General features: G+C 37.2%; 1 protein-coding gene across 1 annotated transcript in view; it reads right to left on the reverse strand.

The window, feature by feature from the left end:
* The window catches only part of GUCY1A2 (guanylate cyclase 1 soluble subunit alpha 2), a gene marked incomplete at both ends in the record, with an annotated part of 393777 nt that overhangs the window by 119366 nt on the left and 250605 nt on the right, over nucleotides 1–23806 (reverse strand). The window contains one exon of the mRNA XM_079709222.1: nucleotides 483–626. Within this exon, the coding sequence (XP_079565348.1) occupies nucleotides 483–626 (144 nt within the window). The remainder of the gene's footprint in view (nucleotides 1–482; nucleotides 627–23806) is intronic.

Genomic DNA, 23806 nt, shown 5'->3' on the forward strand with positions numbered 1-23806 from the left:
GTTTCTGATGTTTCCTCAGTCTTGGGCTCCAACATTCAAACTCTGACACATAAAAAAATATTTCAGAAGTAACCCTGAGGCCTAAGGCTTCATAAGAACACCTGTACACTATCCACTGGAAGTTGTTCAGGTCCTCTAATTTCTTGCTCTTTGGATTATCTCTCAGAACTGACTCTCACCATCACTGTTGTTTGGTGTTGGTGAATTGGTCACTGACAGCAGGTTCCTTCCTTGGTTTAATCCTTTAGCTCACTTTTTTTTTGTCCCCATAGTAATTTGTCTTCCACACAACTTTTCCTATTTTGGGTCATATTCCATTTGTTCATTTCCTGGGTTTATGACTTATCTCTAGTAACCCCTCCTTCTTGAGCAACTGGCTTATCTAGATCTGTAAATTATAGTATGTAGAATTCAGAAGGGAATTTCTTGCCTCTTCAGTTAAAGGTGCATTACTACTCAAACAAAACTGTTGAGAGGCTTACCTGAATTGGTCTTCCATCAGGTGTCAGTACCTCTTCAGAAAGTTCCATCATCTTCAGGGCCATCAGAGCAATGGGTTTAGCATGGCAGAGGCTTTTTCTGTGGAGCCCTGCAGCAACACAGTATGCATCACCTATTGTTTCCACCTGTAGCAGTCAGACAAATCAAATGCAAATGTATGATAATGAGCCAAAGTAGAAATAGTTATCTGCAATCACAAATGTTGCTGGAAAACATATCATCAAAACATCAATAAATCAAGCAACTAGACAACAGAGTATAATCATAAAAGAGTTTGCAAACAGCCAGAGTCAAATACTAACATGTCTCCTCAGAGCTGTTTGTTCATCAACATTAACACCATAGATGATCATTCAAATCAGAAACAACTAGAATATAAAATAATTATCCCTCACAAAAATATAATTGTAACTGTTTTGCCTGGATATTTTCCAAATAATGACTTCTTACAAAGACACTGTCTCATCTCCTTCAAACCTTCAAGTAGACCTTCACTGGAAAGTTTTTTTTTTTTTTTTTTTTGCAATTTTTCCCAATTACTCCACACGTTTTAGTGTTTATTTTTATTTTTTTAATTGAAGTATAGCTGATTTACAATGTTGTGTTAGTTTCAGGGGTCACACTTTTTGATATATCTGTAATTTGTTGTCTAGTCTATTCTTATTTACTCTTAATAATTATAACACATAACACTTCTTGAATTCATACTCTCTACCATTAATTGCATCAACTGCTTTACATGCATTATCTTATTTAATCCTCACAAATATCCTAAATGGAAGAAACTAGTATTGGTTATATTTGAGAGATGAGAAATTCATGCGCAGAAACCCATCCATAATCTTACAATTAAAGAGTTAACAGGCACTGTCAAGAGTCTTTCCAGACCATGTCAGCAACCATTCTGAATGGCTATTGTGATTGTTAAATATTTTCAATATTTACCCAGGGTTAAAACTTCCAAAATTCCAAAGCATAGAACATGGTATAAAAGTTAGGCACAACTCATTTCTAGAGGAAAGTTTTCTAATTATCCAAGGTAGATATGGTGATTATGTTCAATAGCTCTAATATTTTAATTAGAGAAAAGTAATGAAATATTGTATTAAATGTCCAATTCCAATATCACTTTTTCTGTGAATCACTCCATGGTCCTTCCATTAGTTCTTAGTAGCAAAACTAATCCTTTCTTCTACTCTGTTTCAACAGCACACCTCTATATTATAGCATTCATCATAGATTATAATCAATATGTATCAATATATAATCAATATGTATCCACAGCTACAAAGTGAGCTCTTTAAGAATGGGATCATGTCCTTTTAATGTCTGTACTCATAATGCTCATGATAGTGTCTTAAATATAGCTATTTAATAAATAACTATAAAATGAATAAATAATCAACCATATTTAACTATGACTACAATAACAGTTATTCTAATCAGTTGCTCATTTATTTTATGAGCACGATGTAGACCTGTGTGCCATGTAGATCTGGGTAGGAAAAAATTGCCTCTAAATTACTGGAGATGTTTCTATCATAAATATAACAAGAATTACAAAATATTCTATTAGTTAAGATTTAACAGCAATAATTAAATTTCATATGAATGAATCCTAACACTTTAATATTAAAAAGCTTCTCTGCATTAAATTCTGTGAGCACAAATTTAGGGAATATGATGACAGCACTTATGAATCTCATGAAACTAGAGATGCCAAAATTATCAATGATTATCTGAATCTTATCAGGAAATATGCATCAAAAATGATTCAAGTATACTCAGACCTATCATGAAGTTCCAAATCTTCACTTCAGGATCCGTTATCTGAGGCCAGAAAATGGAAACTAAAATTGTATGGTAAGAACAGAAAGATGATGCAATGTGAGTCAGCAAAAGTTTAATTCTAAATACTAAAATATACTTCCACCAAAAAACTCTCACTGAGGAAGAAAACCAGCAAATAGCAAACGTCTGAAATGTGGTCATTTAACATTTCTCCCTAAAAACACAATGTCTTTTGCTTAACTTCAGATTTATCTCATACTTTTGTATTTCTATACAATTAAAACATCTAGAATGTTGTTAGTTATATAATTTAAAACTAACTTCTGCTTTTCAAATGTTAGAACACATAAGCAGTTAATTATTTGTATAAATTGAACTGCACTCCAGTCACTCTGAACATGCATGTTTCTGGAGCATGATCTTTTCTTGGAGTCTCTATCATCATCAAACTTCTCATCAGTATTACCTCCACTATCATTTCAGTAAAAATTTATTGAATACCACTAAATGTGTATTTCTAGAATTTGTACTACAGGCATATATAAAGATTAGTTAGTTATATGTTGTACTTTCTCCTTAGGTATATATAATGTAATAGTATGGAGAAGATGGACAAATATGTTAACAAATGACAAAAAAAAATCAAATTAAGTACACAACATAAATATAAGAAATTCACATTAAAATCCATTCATGTAAGATTACATAACGTTTAGTTTCCAAATATTTAAATCCAGACTAGCTATCAGAAACAATAGGATCAAGAGCTAGGTAAGAAATAGACAACAAAAACCCCATAGATTAAGATGTGGAATTTTCACAGTTATTCTTAAACACCCAACATAAAAAAAAAAAAAAAAAAATTCTAAAAAATGTTTTTGTCACCATGGCAGGCTAGATTGTGCTGTAGTAAAAATACAACCTGCAAATTGTAATGCTCTAAAATAGCAAAGATTTTTTCTGATTCATGTTGCATATTTATGGGGGTTAAGGGATTGGGGTAGAGGAGAGAAACATTGTGCCACATCTCTTCACTCCAGGGACAATGCTAATAGAATCTCCTCATCTGAAGCTGGTTGTCATGTCAAAAGAAAAGAAGTTCTGATTATACACTAGCTCTTAAAGCTTCCCCCCAGAAGTGACTTATATAGCTTTTTCTCATGATTCATTCATCAAAGCAAGTAATGTGACCATGTTTAACATAAAGGAGATGGGAAAATTCAACCAACCTTGTGCTCAGAGAAGGGTTAGAAATATCTGGTGAATAGTACTAATGAGAACATGAATGAATATGTGATCACTTAGAAATTTTCAAATAGCTAGATGTCTGTAAAGTGCAAGTAATACATCCTTGAGATGTTTTTCTTTCCTTGTAGATATATTCAGTATCTTAACCTGAAAATCTTGGATGAAACACCTTAGTAATGCAGCTTTCCATTAAAGCTCTATTCTTTTCTCCTCTGCCTTCATCTAAATGTCAGGTCTACACAAATTTAGCAGAATTGAATACATGTGGAAATTTTAGTGGATTCCCTTCAAAATTATGTCAACTTTGCTTCAAAAGGAGCAGGGAAAGTGAAAGCATTATATATCAGTTAAATTTATTTTGAGGCTGTTTCCTTGAGTTAAAACAAAGTTAAACAAGTAGACATTATAAACATACTACAAAAAAACTGTCCAAAAAGTTGCCTATGATCTGAATTCCTTTATAATTGTCTCAGTGTTTTTTAATAGACACCATCTAAAATAGTGAATCTCATTTATTTTCAGTATCTCCAACCTGTTCTTAAATGACATTAGATAAAAATAAAGATGACTAAACTAAACTTGGAGATGGAAAAGATAGAGCTTATGCAAATGTCAGAAAAACCTTACATCCTTCTCTGAACATAAAAGAGGAGGCTTAAATACTAAAAATATTATGTAACAACTGTTGTCCCACATATTATTATACCTGCTTTTATCAAACTTTAAAGAATTCATCTATCTCAGTATATCTTCTCAACACTTTAAAATCAAACTCCCTACATTACTCAAGAAATAAAGGTGGTATAAATAAACTTCTTAGAGTTATGCATTCACCCTTTCTATTTACTTTATTTTAGCTTTAGATTCATTACTTAAAATAATTTATTTATACTTTCTAATACAAGCTCATCCCCATGTTTTCTTCTCCCTCCCCTCCAGATTAATGTTCAAGAATTATCTGGGAAATTTCTTGGAAATTTGGGCACAGTGGGGAGGAAAGAATGTGTGTGTTGTAAATAAGGGTGAGGGTGGTACTGGGGCTAGGATTACCCTACAAGAACACTTCACACAACTGGGCAGTAAATAATCTCTGCCCCATGAAACACATGACCACCTCAGTCCTTCCATCCCATAGTCCTGGGACTATCTTCCTTTGAACTTTGTAGAACTTGTGAAAGGGAGTTTGGGGAGAGGGCATAATAGTAGAGAGTCAGAGAACTCTGACAGTCTACCTTACTGGACAGCCTCCCTCTCTTCATCTGGACACAATCAAGAGGAGAAACAAATTAGAAAGTCTGCTTTTCTAGATTGGCCCAAGATGGTAGAGTAGAAGGACTTGTGCCCATGCCCTCTTGCAAGAACACTGGAATCACAAATAAGTGCTCAACAATCATCGACAGTAAGACATTGGAACTCACTAAAAAAGGTACCCCACATCCAAAGACAAAGGAGAAGCTGCAATGAGATGGTAGGAGGGGTGCAATCAAAACAAAATCAAATCCCATAACTGCTGGATGGGTGACTCATAAACTGGAGAACAATTATACCACAGAAGTCCACCAACTGGAGTGAAGGCTCTGAGCCCCACATGAGGCTTCCCAACCTGGGGTTTGTGCAATGGGAGGAGGAATTCCCAGAGAATCAAACTTTGAAGGCTAGCAGGATTTTATTGCAGGACTTCAAGAGGACTGCAGGAAACAGACACAGTCTGGAGGGCACACACAAAGAAGTGTGCACATCAGGATCCAGGGGGAAGGAGCAGTGATGCCATAGAGACTGAACCAGACTTACCTGCCAGTGTAGGAGGGTCTCCTGAAGAGGTGGGGAGCAGCTGTGGCTCACCACAGGGACAAGGACACTGGCAGCAGAAGTTCTGGGAAGTACTCCTTGGCATGAGACCACCTGTAGTCCACCATTAGCCCCACCAAAGAGCCTGTAGCCTCCAGTACTGGGTTGCCTCGGGCCAAGAAACCAGCAACAAGGGAACTCAGTCCCATCCACCAGCAAACAAGTGGATTAAAGTTTTACTGAGCTCTATCCACCACAGAAACAACAAGCTATACCCACCACCAGTTCCTACCACCAGGAAGCTTTCACTAGCCTCTTAGATAGACTCATCCACCAGAAGGCAGACAACAGAAGCAAGAAGAACAACAATCCAGCAGCCTGTGGAATGAAAACCACATTCAAAGAAGGATAGACAAAATGAAAAGACAGAGGACTAGGTACCAAACGAAGGAACAAGATAAAACCCCAGAAAAACAACTAAATGAAGTGGAGATAGGCAACTTTTCAGAAAAAAAAATTCAGAATAATGATAGTGAAGATGATGCAGGACCTCAGAAAAAGAATGGAAGCAAAGATCACGAAGATGCAAGGAATGTTTAACAAAGACCTAGAAGAATCAAGAACAAACAAACAGAGATGAACAGTACAATAACTGAAATGAAAAATACACTAAAAGGAATCAATAGCAGAATAACTGAGGCAGAAGAACAGAAAAGTGACCTGGAAGACAGAATGGTGAAAATCACTGCTGTGGAACAGAATAAAGAAAAAAGAATGAAAAGAAATGAAGACAGACTAAGAGACCTCTGGGACAATATTAAACACAACACATTTGCATTATGGGGTTCCCAGAAGGAGAAGAGAGAGAGAAAGGACCCAAGAAAATATTTGAAGAGACTATAGTGGGAAAATTCCATAACATGGGAAAGGAAATAGCCACCCAAAGCCAGGAAGCACAGAGAGTCTCAGGCAGGATAAACCCAAGGAGAAACAGGCCAAGACACATAGTAATCAAATTGACAAAAATTAAAGACAAAGAAAAATTATTAAAAGCAGCAAGGTAAAAATGACAAATAACAAACAAGGGATCTCCCATAAGGTTAACAGCTGATTTCTCAGCAGAAACTCTGCAAACCAGAAGGAAGTGACACAATATATTTAAAGTGATGAAAGGGAGAACAGAAAACCAAGATTACTCTACCCAGCAAGGATCTCATTCGGATTTGATGGAGAAATCAATAGTTTTACAGACAAGCAAAAAATAAGAGAATTCAGAACCACCAAACTAGCTCTACAGCAAATGCTAAAGGAACTTCTCTAAGTGGAAAACACAAGAGAAGAAAAGGACCAACAAAAACAAACCCAAAACAATTAAGAAAATGGTAATAGGAACATACATATTGATAATTACCTTAAATGTAAATGGATTAAATGCTCCAACCAAAAAACACTAGCTCACTGAATGGATACAAAAAAAATACCTGTATATATGCTGTCTACAAGATACCCACTTCAGACCTAGGGACAAAAAGAGACCAAAAGTGAGGGGATGGAAAAAGAAATTCCACACAAATGGAAATAAAGCTGGAGTAGCAATACTCATATCAGATAAAATAGACTATAAAATAAAGAATGTTCCAAGAGACAAGGAAGGACACTACATGATCAAGGGATCAATCCAAGAAGAATATATAACAATTATAAATATATATGGACCCAGCATAGGAGCACCTCAATACATAAGGCAAATGCTAACAGCTATAAAAGAGGAAATCAACAGTAACACAATATTTGTGGGGGACTTTAACACCTCACTTATACCAATGGACAGATCATCCAAAAGGAAAATAAATAAGGAAACACAAGCTTTAAATAACACATTATACCAGATGGACTTAACTGATATTTATAGGACATTCCACCTGAAAAGAGCAGATTACACTTTCTTCTCAAGTGCACACAAAACATTCTCCAGGATACATCACATCTTGGGTCACAAATTAAGACTCAGTAAATTTAAGAAAACTGAAATCATATCAAGCATTTTCTCTGACCACAATGCTATGAGGTTAGAAATAAATTACAATGAAAAAAAACCCACAAACACATAGAGGTTAAACAATACATACTAAATAACCAAGATATCACTGAAGAAATCAAAGAGGAAATCCAAAAATACCTAGAGAGAAATGACAACAAAAACATGACAATCCAAAACCTATGGGATGCAGCAAAAGCAGTTCCAAGAGGAAAGTTTATAGCAATGCAATGCTACCTCAAGAAACAAGAAAAATCTCAAATACACAACTAAAACTTACACCTAAAGCAATTAGAGAGAAGAAAAAAAATACACAAAGTTAGCGGAAGGAAAGAAATCATAAAGATCAGATCAGAAATAAATGAAAAATAAATAAAGGAAACAACAGGAAATATCAATAAAACTAAAAGAAAGTTCATCGAGAAGATAAACAGAATTGATAAACCATTAGGCAGACTCATGAGGAAAACAAGGGAGAAGACTCAAATCAACAAAATTAGAAATGAGAAAGGATGAGTAACAACTGACACTGCAGAAATGAAAAGGATCATGAGAGACTGCTACAAGCAACTACATGCAAATAAAATGGACAAACTGGAAGAAATGGAAAAGATCTTAGAAAAGAACAACCTTCCAAGACTGAACCAGGAGGAAATAGAAAATATGAACAGAGCAATTGCAAGCACTAAAATTGAAACTGTGATTAAAAATCTTCCAACAAACAAAAGTCCAGGAACAGATGGCTTCACAGGCAAATTCGATCAAACATTTAGAGAAGAGTTAACACCCATCCTTCTCAAACTCTTTCAAAAAATTGCAGAGGAAGGAACACTCCCAAACTCATTGTATGAGGTCACCAACACCCTGATACCAAAAACAGAAAAAGATACTACAAAAAAAGAAAATTACAGACCAATATCACTGATGAATATAAATGCAAAAACCCTCAACAACATACTAGCAAATAGAGTCCAACAACATATTAAAAGGATCATACACCATGAGCAAGTGACATTTATCTTAGGGATGCAAGGATTCTAAAATATATACAAATCAATCAATGTGATACACCAATTTAACAAACTGAAGAATAAAAACCATATGATTATCTCAATAGATGCATAAAAAGATTTTGACAAAATTTATCACCCATTTATGATAAAAACTCTCCAGAAAGTGGGCATAGAGGGAACCTACCTCAATATAATAAAGACATTATATGACAAGCCCACAGCCAACATCATTCTCAATGGTGAAAAACTGAAAGCATTTCCTCTAGGATCAGGAAGAAGACAAGGATGTCCACTCGCAACACTATCATTCAACAAAGTTTTGGAAGTCCTAGCTATGGCAATCAGAGAAGAAAAAGAAATAAAAGGAACACAAATTGGAAAAGAAGAAGTAAAACTGTCACTGTTTGCAGATGACATGTTGCTGTATGTAGAAAATCCTAAAGATGCCACCAGAAAACTACTAGAGCTAATCAATGAATTTGGTAAAGTTTCAGGGTAGAAAGTTAATGCACAGAAATCTCTTGCATTCCTATACACTAATGTTGAAAAATCTGAAAGAGAAATTAAGGAAAAACTCCCATTTACCATTGAAACAAAAAGAATAAAATATCTAGGAATAAATCTACCTAAGGAGGTAAAATACCTGTATGCAGAAAAGTATAAGAAACTGATGAAAGAAATCCAAGATGATACAAACAAATGAAGGGACATACCATGTTCTTGGACTGGAAGAATGAATACTGTGAAAATGACCATAGTACCCAAAGCAATCTACAGATTCAATTCAATTCCTATCAAATAACCAATGGCTTTGTTTAAGGAACTAGAAAAAAAAATAATTTGTATGGAAACATAGAAGACCCGAATAGCCAAAGCAATCTTGAGGGAATAAAATGGAGCTGGAGGAATCCCTGATTTCAGACTATACTACAAAGCTAGTATAGTAGCTTTATACTATGTACAAATCAAGACAATATGGTACTGTCACAAAAACAGAAATATAGATCAATGGAACAGGATAGAAACTCCAGAGATAAACCCATGCACATATGGTCAACTAATCTATGACAAAGGATGCAAGAATATACAATGGAGAAAAGATAGCCTCTTCAATAAGTGGTGTTAGGAAAACTGGGCAGCTACATGTAAAAGAATGAAATTAGAACACTCCCTAACACCATACACAAAAACAAACTCAAAATGGTTTAAAGACCTAAATGTAAGACTGGATACTATAAAACTCTTAGAGGAAAACATAGGAAGAACACACTATGACATAAATCACAGCAAGATCTTTATTGATCCTCCTCCTAGAATAATGAAAATATAAACAAAAATAAACAAATGGGACCTAATGAAACTTAAAAGCTTTTGCACAGCAAAGGAACACATAAAAAAGACAAAAAGACAACCCTCAGAATGGGAGAAACTATTTTCAAATGAAGCAAGTGACAAAGGATTAATCTCCAAAATATACAAGCAGCTCATACAGCTCAATATCAAAAAACAAACAACCCAATCCAAAAATCGGCAGAAGACCTAAGTAGACATTTCTCCAAAGAAGACATACAGATGGCCAACAGGCACATGAAAAGGTGCTCAACAAGGCTAATTATTAGAGAGAGGCAAATCAAAACTACAATGAGGTATCACATCCAACCAGTTAGAATGGACATCATCAGAAAATCTACAAACAACAAATGCTGGAGAGGGTGCGGAGAAAAGGGAACCCTCTTTCACTGTTGGTGGGAATGTAAATTGATACAGCCACTATGGAGAACAGTATGGAGGTTCCTTAAAAAACTAAAAATAGAGTTACCATATGACCCAGCAATCCCACTACTGGGCATGTACCCAGAGAAAATCATAATTCAAAAGGACACATGGGGCTTCCCTGGTGGCGCAGTGGTTGAGAGTCCACCTGCCGATGCAGGGGACATAGGTTCATGCCCTGGTCTGGGAAGATCCCACATGCTGCAGAGCGGCTGGGCCCGTGAGCCATGGCCATTGAGCCTGTGCATCCAGAGCATGGCCACAGCAGTGAGAGGCCCGTGTACAGCAAAAAAAAAAAAAAAAAAAAAAAAAGACACATGTATCTCAATGTTCTTTGCAGCACTATTTACAATAGCCAGGTCATGAAAGCAACCTAAATGCCCATTGACAAACGAATGAATAAAGAAGATGTGGAACATATATAAAATGGAATATTATTCAGCCATAAAAAGAATGAAATTGGGTCATTTGCAGAGAATGGATGGACCTAGAGACTGTCATACAGAGTGAAGTAAGTCAGAAAGAGGAAAACAAATATTGTATATTAACACATTTATGTGGAATCTAGAAAAATGGTACACACAAACTGATTTGCAAGGTAGAAATAGAGACACAGATGGAGAGAACAAGCATATGGACACCAAGTGGGAGAAAGCAGGGGTGGTGGAGGTGGTGGTGGGATGAATTGGGAGATTGGGATTGACATATATACACTAATATGTATAAAATAGATAACTAATAAGAACATGCTGTATAAAAAATAAATAAATAAAATAAAATTCAAGAATAAAAAAACAAAAACAAACAAAAAAACAAATCTTTGCCAACTGGATCAGCTAAAAATGGTTTCCCATTTTAATTTTCTTATTTTTGAGTTTGAGGGTCTTCCTTTTTTGTTGGTCATTTGTAATTCTAGTTTTGTAACAACTTTCCAAATTTTTGATTGGACTTTTTCTAAGAGATTTGTAAGAATTATTTGTATACTAAGGTCTTTTACTGTCATGAGATTTGCATTTTTTTGTCTTGTTTTGTTGGTCTTTTGACTTTGTAATGATACTTTTGTTGCACACATATTTTAGAATTTTTACTGACAAATGTACCAGTTTTTTCCTTTATGGATTCTGGATTTTTATACCATACTTATAAATAATTCATAAATTATGTTTTACATTTACTCATCTTTTATATTTTTATGAGACCATTTTATATTAAATGCATTGATTGATCAAAAAAAAAAAGAAAGTCTGCTTTTCTAATTGTTCTGCTTTCTGTTTTTGACCTCTAGAGTCTTTAAAAAAGAAATGGAGGTGGGGAGGAGAGAGAAGAGAGGTGTTGGAATATGATGTAAGCCTGAAAACGAAAAATGTCTTCTTTTTCCCTCCTAGCATTTCACAGAGCACTTGGTCACCTGGGCATGATGAGGTCATTGTGGCTAAGAACACTTGATTTTCAGAAAGGATACCATATTTGTGCTTGCTGTGAGGATTGGGCCACACCTGCCAGCCCAATCACCTGTCTTATATTAGGTTTGATTCCTGAGTAACAGGGAGAGGGGTACAGTAGAGGAGTTTTCTAATGATTGGCAGGCACTCTGAGTCCACAAAACAGTTCTGGAGGTACTTGATAACTAGAAACCAGACAAGAGGATTGTTGGTGGTATGGACATAGATTATCCAGAAGGCTGGCCAGAAAACGGTAGAGTATGGCACAGGCCTTCATGAAAACTTGTAAGTAGCAGAAGACTAGGAAAAACTGTATACCTGGGTAAATTTAGAGACCTTTTACATTTCCCCCTTTATTTCATGCATACTCAGCAGGTCTCTGCTCTTTATATTCCTGTCTTTCCAGGTACTCAGCAGCTGGGTGGGTGAAATAGGCTCCTGGCCAAATAAGAAAATCCAGGTGTCAGTGGTCAAGCAGAGGTGATAGGGCTATGGAACATCCACTGGACCTACTTGAAGATGAACAGTTTGCCACAGACAGCAAGCATGAACCCAGGTTTTTATTGTTGTTGAGGTTGTGTTTCTTGAAGACATACTTGCTCTCTTCAAATATGACTCAAGAGTACATACATCAAAAGCAAGTAGGAAGGCCCTGACAAAAACAAATGGTCAAGCAATGTAGATGAAAGCAGCGCAGTCTTTGGCATCACTTTCTTGGCTTAAACAAAGTGATGGCCATGGCCATAAAAGCTACATTATTGAAGTTGAGAGCACTGGCAGTCCAGCGGAGCCAAGGTGCAGAAACGCCAGCCCATAGACATCACTGTTGGCCAAGCACAGGTGTAACAATAAGTGGAAGGTAATAAAAATATCCCTGGATCAGGGATAATTTCCAGAAGTAGGAGTTAACCAGACTAGTACCCAAATAGCCTTGAGTGTGTCCCTGGTCTGCCCTTCTGAAAGTAGTCTGATTTCCCTTCACATAGCAGGTGGTGTTGTAGGAGTTTGGCCACATTTTTCCCTTAATAAGAACATTCTTGTCAGATCCTGAGAGGCTATGGTCTGAGAACCAGGTGAAAAAGTTACAGGTGATGCCTTGCTCCAGCAGATGAAGGACTCCTGACCATATATTTGGAATGGAAAAAAATGCCACTTGTCCAGAAGCTCTGATCTCATATTCTTTAATAATCACCTTGTTTCTGCAGTAGGAGTTTGCTCAAAAGATTACCTAGAAGTTGTAGATTGTCCTGGGTTATCTGAACTCCTTTATTCCTAATTAATATGAACCTCAGAAAATCTACATTGTGGCCCTTAAGCATGACTGTTGGATGTGGATTGTTGCAAATGTCCACATCCATATTTTTGGTTGATGGATCTTGCACCCTCACCCACGTACCACTGCATTTGCGCAAACTTGGGCTCCAATTGGAGGAAGACCCTGTCAGCCTGAACATTCACTGTCCCTAAATCCAGACTCAAGAAAGTCTCTGAAGATATCACATTCAGGGGCCAGGCCCTTGTCTCCTCTTTCATCTCTACCACTTAATTTTCCTTTACCACCTCCTCTCCTCTCTCCATGGATACTTCATCTCCTCCTCTACTTCCTTCACTTTTTCCTTCTCCAGTATTCTCATCTCTCTACCTGCTTTTCATCCATGAATTTCTTTACTTTCCTCATCTCTTCTGCTGTCATTGAGAAGAAGGCACCCTCTTCAGTTGCCACCATTTTAGCCAACCCCCCACACCAGAGTATTTTGTGAGACCTCTACCCCACTGTGAGCCAGAACTCTATAGGGTATCCCTGCCAACATGAATAGTGTGTGGTGGGTGGCCTCCTTACTGAAAGAGGTTGCTCACTGGTACCAAAAGTGTCAGAGAAAATTGAGGCATCACAGACGATGGCTGGGAGGATGGGGTAGCCTGGATATTACTACATCCCTTCCATCCCAACTACAAAGAAACTTGCATCCTTAGTCTCAGTTGCTGAGACTAGATTGAACAATAACCAAAACTGAGCAACAAGAGGCTCCACCTTCTACAAGGGGCCAAGAAGCAACCTCTACTGCCTTTGAAGCTGGCACATGAATATTCATTTTTGTCAGACACTATATCAGGAATCTGCCTTAACATTTTTTATTCCCCACCTATAAAATGTTATTATTAAAAGAAAAATTATTAACCTGTTCTTTTTAGGCTTTGTAAATAATCCTGCAGTCATTCAATATTATAATAATGTCTCCTTTATAGAGTCCTATTTCATGATGCTAAAGGTTGATGTTCTGGAAATAATTTAAAAATATTAAGATTAATATTGCAAAGGATTGAGCTCTGTATTTGTCTTTCTTGTGAAGTTATGAGTAAGAAGAACTAAGTTGTGATGAGTCATAAAATAAGCTCATAATATTTATAACTTTCTATGGGTGTTACCCCTCACCATTCAAGGAACTGAAAGTCCTTGATTGGCATTGTCATTAACCTAGACTGATAATTCAGAGAGAAGAGCCTCTGAAAACAAAGGGTCATTTGCCCCTAAAGCGCACTCTTATCTTTACATGTGGGTAGCTATTTTCCCCAATGTAGCTTTAAATTCACAGCTGGCTCATTCTCAGAGACTCTAATTCAGAGAATGGATTGAAACTAGGTTTATTTATTACTTTTAAAGTCCCTGAAGACCTCATAGATGCACTCATTATTTTGAAAGAAGTCTCAAAAATAGAAGAAGAAAAACTTTTCCCACCTCACTGAGTACAGAGCTCCTTTAGTGCACGTGTCAGACAAAACCAAAAACCTGTCAAAGTTTATCTCAAGACTTAGACCTCACTTTTTTTTTTTTTTTTGTGGTATGCGGGCCTTTCACTGTTGTGGCCTCTCCCGTTGCGGAGCACAGGCTCCGGACACGCAGGCTCAGTGGCCATGGCTCATGGGCCTAGCCACTCCGCAGCATGTGAGATCTTCCCGGACCGGGGCATGAACCCGTGTCTCCTGCATCGGCAGGTGGACTCTCAACCACTGCGCCACCAGGGAAGCCCAGCCCTCACGTTTTTTCAAGTTTACTTTCCCTATTTCTGGGTCTATGACTTTCTTACACACATATTTGATGAACATAATTCTATATTACAGTATGTATTGGGGTGTGTGTGCATTTGTGCATGTATGTGTTTATACTCTCCCTCTACTAGCTATATTTAACTTTATATCCCTGAATCCTAGCACAGTATCAGGATGCCCAATAGAGTTATATTAAATGCTTTAAATTTGTCCAGTTTCTACATTGGAGTGGAAATTGTCCACTAAGCAAGCTTTCTGAATGCAAAATTCAGGACCACCCACATAAGAATCACCTAGACAGTACTTATTAAAAATTAGATCTCTATGCCCCACCTAGATCTATTAAAAGAAAATCTAAGACCAAGCTATCTGCATTCTCACATGCTTCCAGGTAAATTTTATGATTCTCAAAGTTTGAAGACTTCTGGTGTATGATGCGAGTTAAAAATATACAAAATCCGGGCCTCCCTGGTGGCGCAGTGGTTGAGAGTCCGCCTGCCGATGCAGGGGATACGGGTTCGTGCCCCGGTCTGGGAGGATCCCATATGCCGCGGAGCGGCTGGGCCCGTGAGCCATGGCTGCTGAGCCTGCGCATCCGGAGCCTGTGCTCCGCAACGGGAGAGGCCACAACAGTGAGAGGCCCGCATACCACAAAAAAAAAAAAAAAAAAAAATATACAAAATCCACCCAGATATTCACATTTTTAAAAAAGTGCTAATAAGCCTTCAGAATGGAGAAAAGCAGCACTACCTTGAGCTCCAGGCATTGCTATATAAATTTTTCTCTTAGGTTTGCATTAATAGTGGGGGCAATAAACTTCTCCAGACATATCCATAATTTTCAGAACTTTATATTAAAACTTCCAGTCAGTCACCATCTCTTCATCCCTGCACATACCCACCAAATGCTGAGAATCATCTGGCACAAGAGGTATTCAATGATCCAAAGTTTGTTGAGTACAATTAAATACATCTAAGTGGGGAGACCTTCAAGATGGTGGAGGAGTAAGATGTGGAGATCACCTTCTTCCCTACAAATACATCATAAATGCATCTACATGTGGAACAACTCCTACAGAACACCTACTGAACATTGGCAGAAGACCTCAGATTTCCCAAATGCAAGAAAATCCACACGTACTTGGGTAGAGCAAAAGAAAAAAGAAAAAAACAGAGACAAAAGAATAGGGACGGGACCTGCACCTCTGGGAGGTAGCTGTGAAGGCGGGAAAGTTTTCACACACGAGGAAGCCCCTTCACTGGCGGAGATGGGGGTGGGTGCGGGGAAAGCTTTGGAACCACGGAGGAGAGTGCAGCGACAGTGGTGCAGAGGGCAAAGTGGAGAGATTCCCGCACAGAGGATTGGTGCTGACCAGCACTCACCAGGCTGAGAGGCTTGTCCGCTCACCTGCCAGGGGGTGTGCTGGGAACTGAGGCTCAGGCTTCAGAGGTCAGATCCCAGGGAGAGGACTTGGGTTGGCGGTGTGAACACAGCCTGAAGGGGGCTAGGGCACCACAGCTAGCTGGGAGGGAGTCTGGGAAAATGTCTGGACCTGCATAAGAGGCAAGAGACCATGATTTCGGGGTGTGCGAAGAGAGAGGATTCCTTCTCTGTCAAACCACAGAAGGCAGAGCACCAGCTAAAGGAGCAAGCTGTGGCTATCAGCTCAGTCTCCAGAGATGGACATGAAACGCTAATGCTGCTGCTGCAGCCACAAATAATCCTGTGTGCAAGCACAGGTCACTATCCACAATCCTGCCCCAGGAGCCTGTGCAACCCACCACTGCTAGGGTCCTGTGATCCAGGCACAACTTCCCTGGGAGAACACACCATGCACCTCAGGCTGTTGCAACTTCACATGGGGCTCTGGACTGCAGGCTCGTCCCGCATTCCAATTATAACTACAGTACCCCTCCCTCCCCCCAGCATGAGTGAGCCAGAGCCCCCTAATCAGCTGCTGATTTAACCCCCTCCTGTCTGGGCAGTGAACAGATGTCTGAGGGTGACCTACAAACAGAAGTGGGGCCAAAATGAAAGCTGAACACCAGGAGCTGTGTGAACAAAGAAGAGAAAGGGAAATTACTCCAAGTCTCAGGAGCAGCAGATTAAATCCCCACAATCAACTTAACATACATTGCATCTGTGGAATACCTAAATATACAAATAATCAAGCCAAAATTGAGGTGGTGTACTTTGGGAGCAACTGTAGGCTTGGGGTTTGCTGTATGTGACTGACTTTTTTCTGATTTTTATGTTTATCATAGTATAGTTTTTAGCGCTTGTTATCATTGTTGGATTTGTTTATTGGTGTCGCTCTCTTTTTTATTATTACTTCTTTATTTTAACAACTTTTTTCTTTTAATAATTTTATATTAATTTATTTATTTATTTATTTATTTTCTCCATTTTCTTCTGGGCTATGTGGCTGAGAGGGTCTTGGTTCCCTGTCCTGGTGTCAGGCTTGAGGCTCTAAGGTGGGAGAGCTGAGTTCAGGACATTGGACCACCTGAGACCTCCCAGCCCCAAGTAATATCAATTGGCAAGAGCTCTCCCAGAGATCTCTCTCTCAACAGTAAGACCGAGCTCCATCCAATGGTCAGCAAGCTCCAGTGCTGGATGCCCGATGGAAAACAACTAGAAAGACAGGAACACAACCCCACCCATTAACAAAGAGGCTGCCCATAATCATAGTAAGTTCACGGACACCCCAAAACACACCACTTGACAAGACCCTGCTGATAAGAAAGACAAGATCCAGCCCCATCCATCAGAACACAGGCACCAGTCCCCTCCAGCAAGATGCCTACACAAGCCATTGAACCAACCTTACCCACTGGGGGAAGATACCAAAACAATGGGAACTATGAACCTGCAGGCTGAGAAAAGGAGCCCAAACACAATAAGTTAAGCAAAATGAGAAGACAGAGAAATATGCAGCAGATGAAGGAGCAAGGTAAAAACCCACCAAACCAAACAAATGAAGAGGAAATACCCAGTCTACCTGAAAAAGAATTCAGAGTAATGATAGTAAAGTTGATACAAAATCTTGGAAAATGGAATGGAGAAAATACAAGAAATCTTTAACAAGGACCTAGAAGAACTAAAGAGCAAACGATGATGAACAACACAATAAATGAAGTTAAAAATTCTCTAGAAAGAATCAATAGCAGAATAACTGAGGCAGAAGAATGGATAAGTGACCTGGAAGATAAAATAGTGGAAATAACTACCATAGAGCATATTAAAGAAAAAAGAATGAAAAGAACTGAGGACAGTCTCAGAGCCTTCTGGGACAACATTAAATGCACCAACATTCCAATTATAGGGGTCCCAGAAGAAGAAGAGAAAAAGAAAAGGACGGAGAAATTATTTGAAGAGATTATAGTTGAAAACTTCACTAACATGGGAAAGGAAATAGTCAAGTCCAGGAAGTGCAGAGAGTATCATACAGGATAAATCCAAGGAGAAACATGCCAAGATACATATTAATCAAACTATAAAAAAATAAACATACAAAAAATTCTAAAAGCAGCAAGGAAAAAGCAACAAATAACATACAGGGGAATCCTCAGAAGGTTAACAGATGATCTTTCAGCAGAAACTCACAAGTCAGAAGGGAGTGGAAGGACATATTTAAAATGATGAGAGGGAAAAAGCTAAAAGCAAGATTACTCTACCCAGCGAGGCACTCATTCAGATTTGATGGAGAAATAAAAACCTTTACAGACAAGCAAAAGTTAAGAGAATTCAGCATCACCAAACCATCTTTACAACAAATGCTAAAGGGACTTCTATAGGCAAGAAACACAAAAGAAGCAAAACACCTACAATAACAAGGCCAAAACAATTAAGAAAATGGGAATAGGAACATACATATCAATAATTACCTTAAATGTAAATAGATTAAATGCTCCCAACAAAAGACATAGACTGGCTGAATGGATACAAAAACAAGACCCATATATATGCTGTCTACAAGAGACTCACTTCAGACTTAGGGACACATACAGACTGAAAGTGAAGTGACAGAAAAAGATATTCCATGTAAATGGAAATCAAAAGAAAGCTGGAGAAGCGATTCTCATATCAGACAAAATAGACTTTAAAACAAAGATTATTACAAGAGACAAAGAAGGACACTACATAATGATCAAGGTATCAATCCAAGAAGAAGATATAACAATTGTAAATACTTATGCACCCAACATAGGAGCACGTCAATACATAAGCAAATGCTAGCAGCCATAAAAGGGGAAATCCACAGTAACACAATCATAGGAGGGGACTTTAACACCCCACTTTCATCAATGGACAGATCATCCCAAATGAAAATAAATAAGGAAACACAAGCTTTAAATGATACATTAAACAAGATGGACTTAATTGATATTTATAGGACATTCCATGCAAAAATTTTCTTCTCAAGTGCTCATGGAACATTCTCCAGGACAGATCATATCTTGGGTCACAAAACAAGCCTCAGTAAAATTAAGAATACTGAATATGTATCAAGTATCTTTTCCAACCACAATGCTATGAGACTAGATATCAATTACAAGAAAGAAACTGTAAAAAATACAAACACATTGAGGCTAAACAATGCATTACTAAATAACCAAGAGATCACTGAAGGAAACAAAGGGGAAATAAAAAAAATACCTAGAAACAAATGACAATGTAGACATGATGACCCAAGACATAGGGGATGAAGCCAAAGCAGTTCTGAGAGGGAAGTTTATAGGAATACAATCCTACCTCAAGAAACAAGAAAAATCTCGAATAAACAACTTAATTTTACACCTAAAGCAATTAGAAAAGAAGAACAAAAGAAACCCAAAGTTAGCAGAAGGAAATAATTCATAATGAACAGATCAGAAATAAATGAAAGAGAAATGAAGGAAACAATAACAAAGACCAATAAAACTAAAAGCTGGTTCTTTGAGAAGATAAACAAAATTGATAAACCATTAGTCAGACTTATCAAGAAAGAAAGGAGGAAGACTCAAATCAACAGAATTAGAAATGAAAAAGAGGTAGGAACTGAAACTGTAGAAATACAAAGGATCATGAGAGATTACTACAAGCAACTATATGCCAGTAAAATGGAAAACCTGAAAGAAATGGACAATTTTTTAGAAAAGCAAATCCTTCTGAGACTGTACCAGGAAGAAATAGAAAATATAAACAGACCAATCACAAACAGTGAAATTGAAATTGTGATTTAACATCTTCCCACAAACAAAATTCCAGGACCAGATGGCTTCACAGGTGAATTCTATCAAACATTTAGAGAAGAGCTTACACCTATCATTTTCAAATGCTTCCAAAATATAGCAGAGGGAGGAACACTCCTAATCTCATTCTACGAGGTCACCACCACCTTAATACCAAAACCAGACAAAGATACTAGAAAAAAAGAAAACTACAGGCCAATGTCACTGATGAACATAGATACAAAAATCCTCAACAAAATACTAGCAAACAGAATCCAACAGCACATTAAAAGGCTTATACAACATGATCAAGTGAGACTTACCCCAGGAATGCAGGGATTCTTCAATATATGCAAATCAATCAATGTGGTACACTATATTAACAAACTGAAGAAGAAAAACCATACAATAATCTCAAGAGGTGAAGAAAAAACTTTTGACAAAATTCAACACCGTTTATGATAAAAACTCTCCAGAATGTAGGCATAGAGGGAACTTACCTCAACATAATAAGGGCCATATATGACAAACCCACAGCCAACATCATTCTCAATGGTGAAAAACTGAATGCATTTCCTCTAAGATCAGGAACAAGACAAGGTTGCCCACTCTCACCACTAATATTTGACATAGTGTTGGAAGTTTTAGCCACAGCCATCAGAGAAGGAAAAGGAATCCAAATCGGAAAAGAAGAAGTAAAAGTGCCAGTGTTTGTTGATGACATGATACTATATATAGAGAATCCTAAAGATGCTACCAGAAAAATATTAGAGCTAATCAATGAATTTGGTAATGTAGCAGGATACAAAATTAATGCAAGGAGATCTCTTGCCCTCCTATACAGTAATGAGGAATAATCTGAAAGAGAATTTAAGGAAACACTCCCATTTACCATTGCAACAAAAAGAATAAAATACCTAGGAATAAACCTACCTAAGGAGACAAAAGTCTTGAATGCAGAAAGCTATAAGACACTGATGAAAGAAATCAAGGACAATACAAAGAGATGGAGAGATATATCATGTTCTTCAATTGGAAGAATTAACATTGTGAAAATAACTCTACTACCCAAAGCAATTTACAGATTAATACAATCCTTATCAAACTACCAATGACATTTTTCACAGAGCTAAAACAAAAAAATTCACAATATGTATGGAAACACAAAAGACTCTGAATAGCCAAAGCAATCTTGAGAAAGAAAAATGGAGCTGGATGAACAAGGCTCCCTCATCTCAGACTACACTACAAAGCTACAGTAATCAAGACAGTATGGTACTGACACAGAATCGGATATATAGATCAATGGAACAGGATAGAAATCCCAGAGATAAACCCACGCACATATGGTCACCTTATCTTTGATAAAGGAGGCAAGAATATACAATGGAGAAAAGACAGCCTCTTCAATACATGGTGCTGGGAAAACTGGACATCTACATGTAAACAATGAAATTAGAACACTTCCTAACACCTAACTCAAAATGGATTAAAGACCTAAATGTAAGGCCAGACACTATTAAACTCTTAGAGGATAACATCTGAAGAACATTCTTTGACATAAATCACAACAACATCCTTTTTGAACCACTTCCTAGAGAAATGGAAATGAAAACAAAAATAAACAAATGGGACCTAATGAAAGTTAAAAGCTTTTGCACAGCAAAGGAAACCATAAAAAAGATGAAAAGACAATGCTTAGAATGGGAGAAAATATTTGCAAATGAAGCAACTGACAAAGGATTAATCTCCAAAATATACAAGCAGCTCATGTAGCTCAATATCAAAAAACAAACAACCTAATCAAAAAATGGGCAGAAGACCTAAATAGACATTTCTCCAAAGAAGATATACAGATTGCCAGCAAATACATGAAAGGATGGTTAACATCACTAATCATGAGAGAAATGCAAATCACAACTGCAATGAGGTATCATCTCACACTAGTCAGAATGGACATAATAAAAAAATCTACAAATAATAAATGCTGGAGAGGGTGTGGAGAAAAGGGAACACTTGCACTGTTGGTGGGAATGAAAATTGATACAACCACTATGGAGAACAGTATGGAGGTTCCTTAAAAAAACTAAAAATAGAACTACCATATGACCCAGTAAACCCACTACTGGGCATAAACACTGAGAAAACCATAATTCAAAATGAATTATTTCAGCACTATTTACGATAGCCAGGACATGGAAGCAACCAAAGTGTTCATCGACAGATGAATGGATAAAGAAGATGTGGCACATATATACAGTGGAATATTACTCAGCCATAAAAGGATATGAAATTGAATTATTTATAATGAGCTGGATGGACCTAGTCTGTCATATGGAGTGAAGCAAGCCAGAAAGAGAAAAACAAATACCATATGCTGACACATATATATAGACTCTAAAAAACAACAACAAAAAATTGGTCTGATGAACCCAGGGGCAGAACAGGAATAAAGACACAGACGTAGAGAATGGACTTGAGGACATGTGGAGGGGGAAGGGCAAGCTGGGAAAAAAGTGAGATAGTAAGCATTGACATATATACACTACCAAATGTAAAACAGATAGCTAGTGGGAAGCAGCTGCATAGCACAGGGAGATCATCTCGGTGCTCTGTGACCACCTAGAGGGGTGGGATTCGGAGGATGGGAGGGAGATGCAAGAGGGCAGATATATGGTGATATATGTATACATTTAGTTGATTCTCTTTGTTATACAGCAGAAACTAACACAACACAGTAAAGTAATTATACTCCAATAAAGATGTTAAATAAAACAAAATAAAAATAAAGTTTTACATTAAACAAAGAAAATGCATCTAATTGTATTATTGTGCATAATGGCTTAGCAATTCAAATGAAAACAAGTTTAACTAAGGACTTACTGATAAAGCTACTTTTAAAAATCTCGCATTCTTTTAAAAAATCTAATTACACTCATTTTGATTGATATTTCTGACCCAAATAATAATAATACTTCTTTCAAGGATGTCTCTACAGTGCTCAGCTGATAAGTCATATTGAAAAGAGGTCATGGATATAAATAGTACAGTTATTTAGCTTGGGAACTACTCCCAAATGAGGGGAAATAGATTCCAAATGACTGCCTAATAAAGAAAGCTCTTCTTCTGATAAAACTCTCAGTAGATCTATTAATGCAAATTCCAGTTACTGCTCAAGTTCGCAATCATGTGGAAAACAATACTGCCAGCCCTTAAGTTGTTTATCACAAGGGTTATTAAATACTGATATATGTGCATAAATATATATATATATTTTCTGGTCACAATTTTGCTGTAAATCCTCAGGGTAGATGTGGCAACTGAAAATTTCTTTCTGCTATGCAGTAGACTGTCCTGTAAGAACTTCAGTAATATGGTTCTAATATCCTACCTTTATCCACCACTGTCATCCTAATTTATTCCATGCTTCAATCAAAATGAATAACTCAATGTTCTTTGCATACTTTCTGTACCTGCCACCATCTTATTTATACTTAAAGTTATTTCTCTATCTGGAATCCATCCATTCACTGTTTATGAAATAATTATTAAGATTCTATTTTTTTAAGAAAAGTTTTCCAGAGATTCCTGATTTACCAGAACTTTAAATATGTCCCCAGGGAATGGTGAATGTCTGCTGTATTTTCAGTACACATATAATAAGTGCTGAATCATGTTAGTTGATGTCACAAAAGTGAATAGCATCAAGACTTACTATAAAGCTACAGTAATCAAGACAGTGTGGTATCAGTAAAAGAACAGACAAATAAATCAGTTAAACAGAATAAATCGCCCAGAAATGGACCCCATAAATATAGTCGACTGATATTTGACAAAGGGGCAAAGGTAATACAATGGAGCAAAAATAGTCTTTTTAACAATTGTGCTTAAACAGCTGGTCATCCACATACAAAAAAAATGAATCTAGACACAGCTCTTACACCTGACACA

The sequence above is a fragment of the Hyperoodon ampullatus genome (assembly GCF_949752795.1).
Source record: "Hyperoodon ampullatus genome assembly, chromosome: 7".
Taxonomy (NCBI): domain Eukaryota; kingdom Metazoa; phylum Chordata; class Mammalia; order Artiodactyla; family Ziphiidae; genus Hyperoodon; species Hyperoodon ampullatus.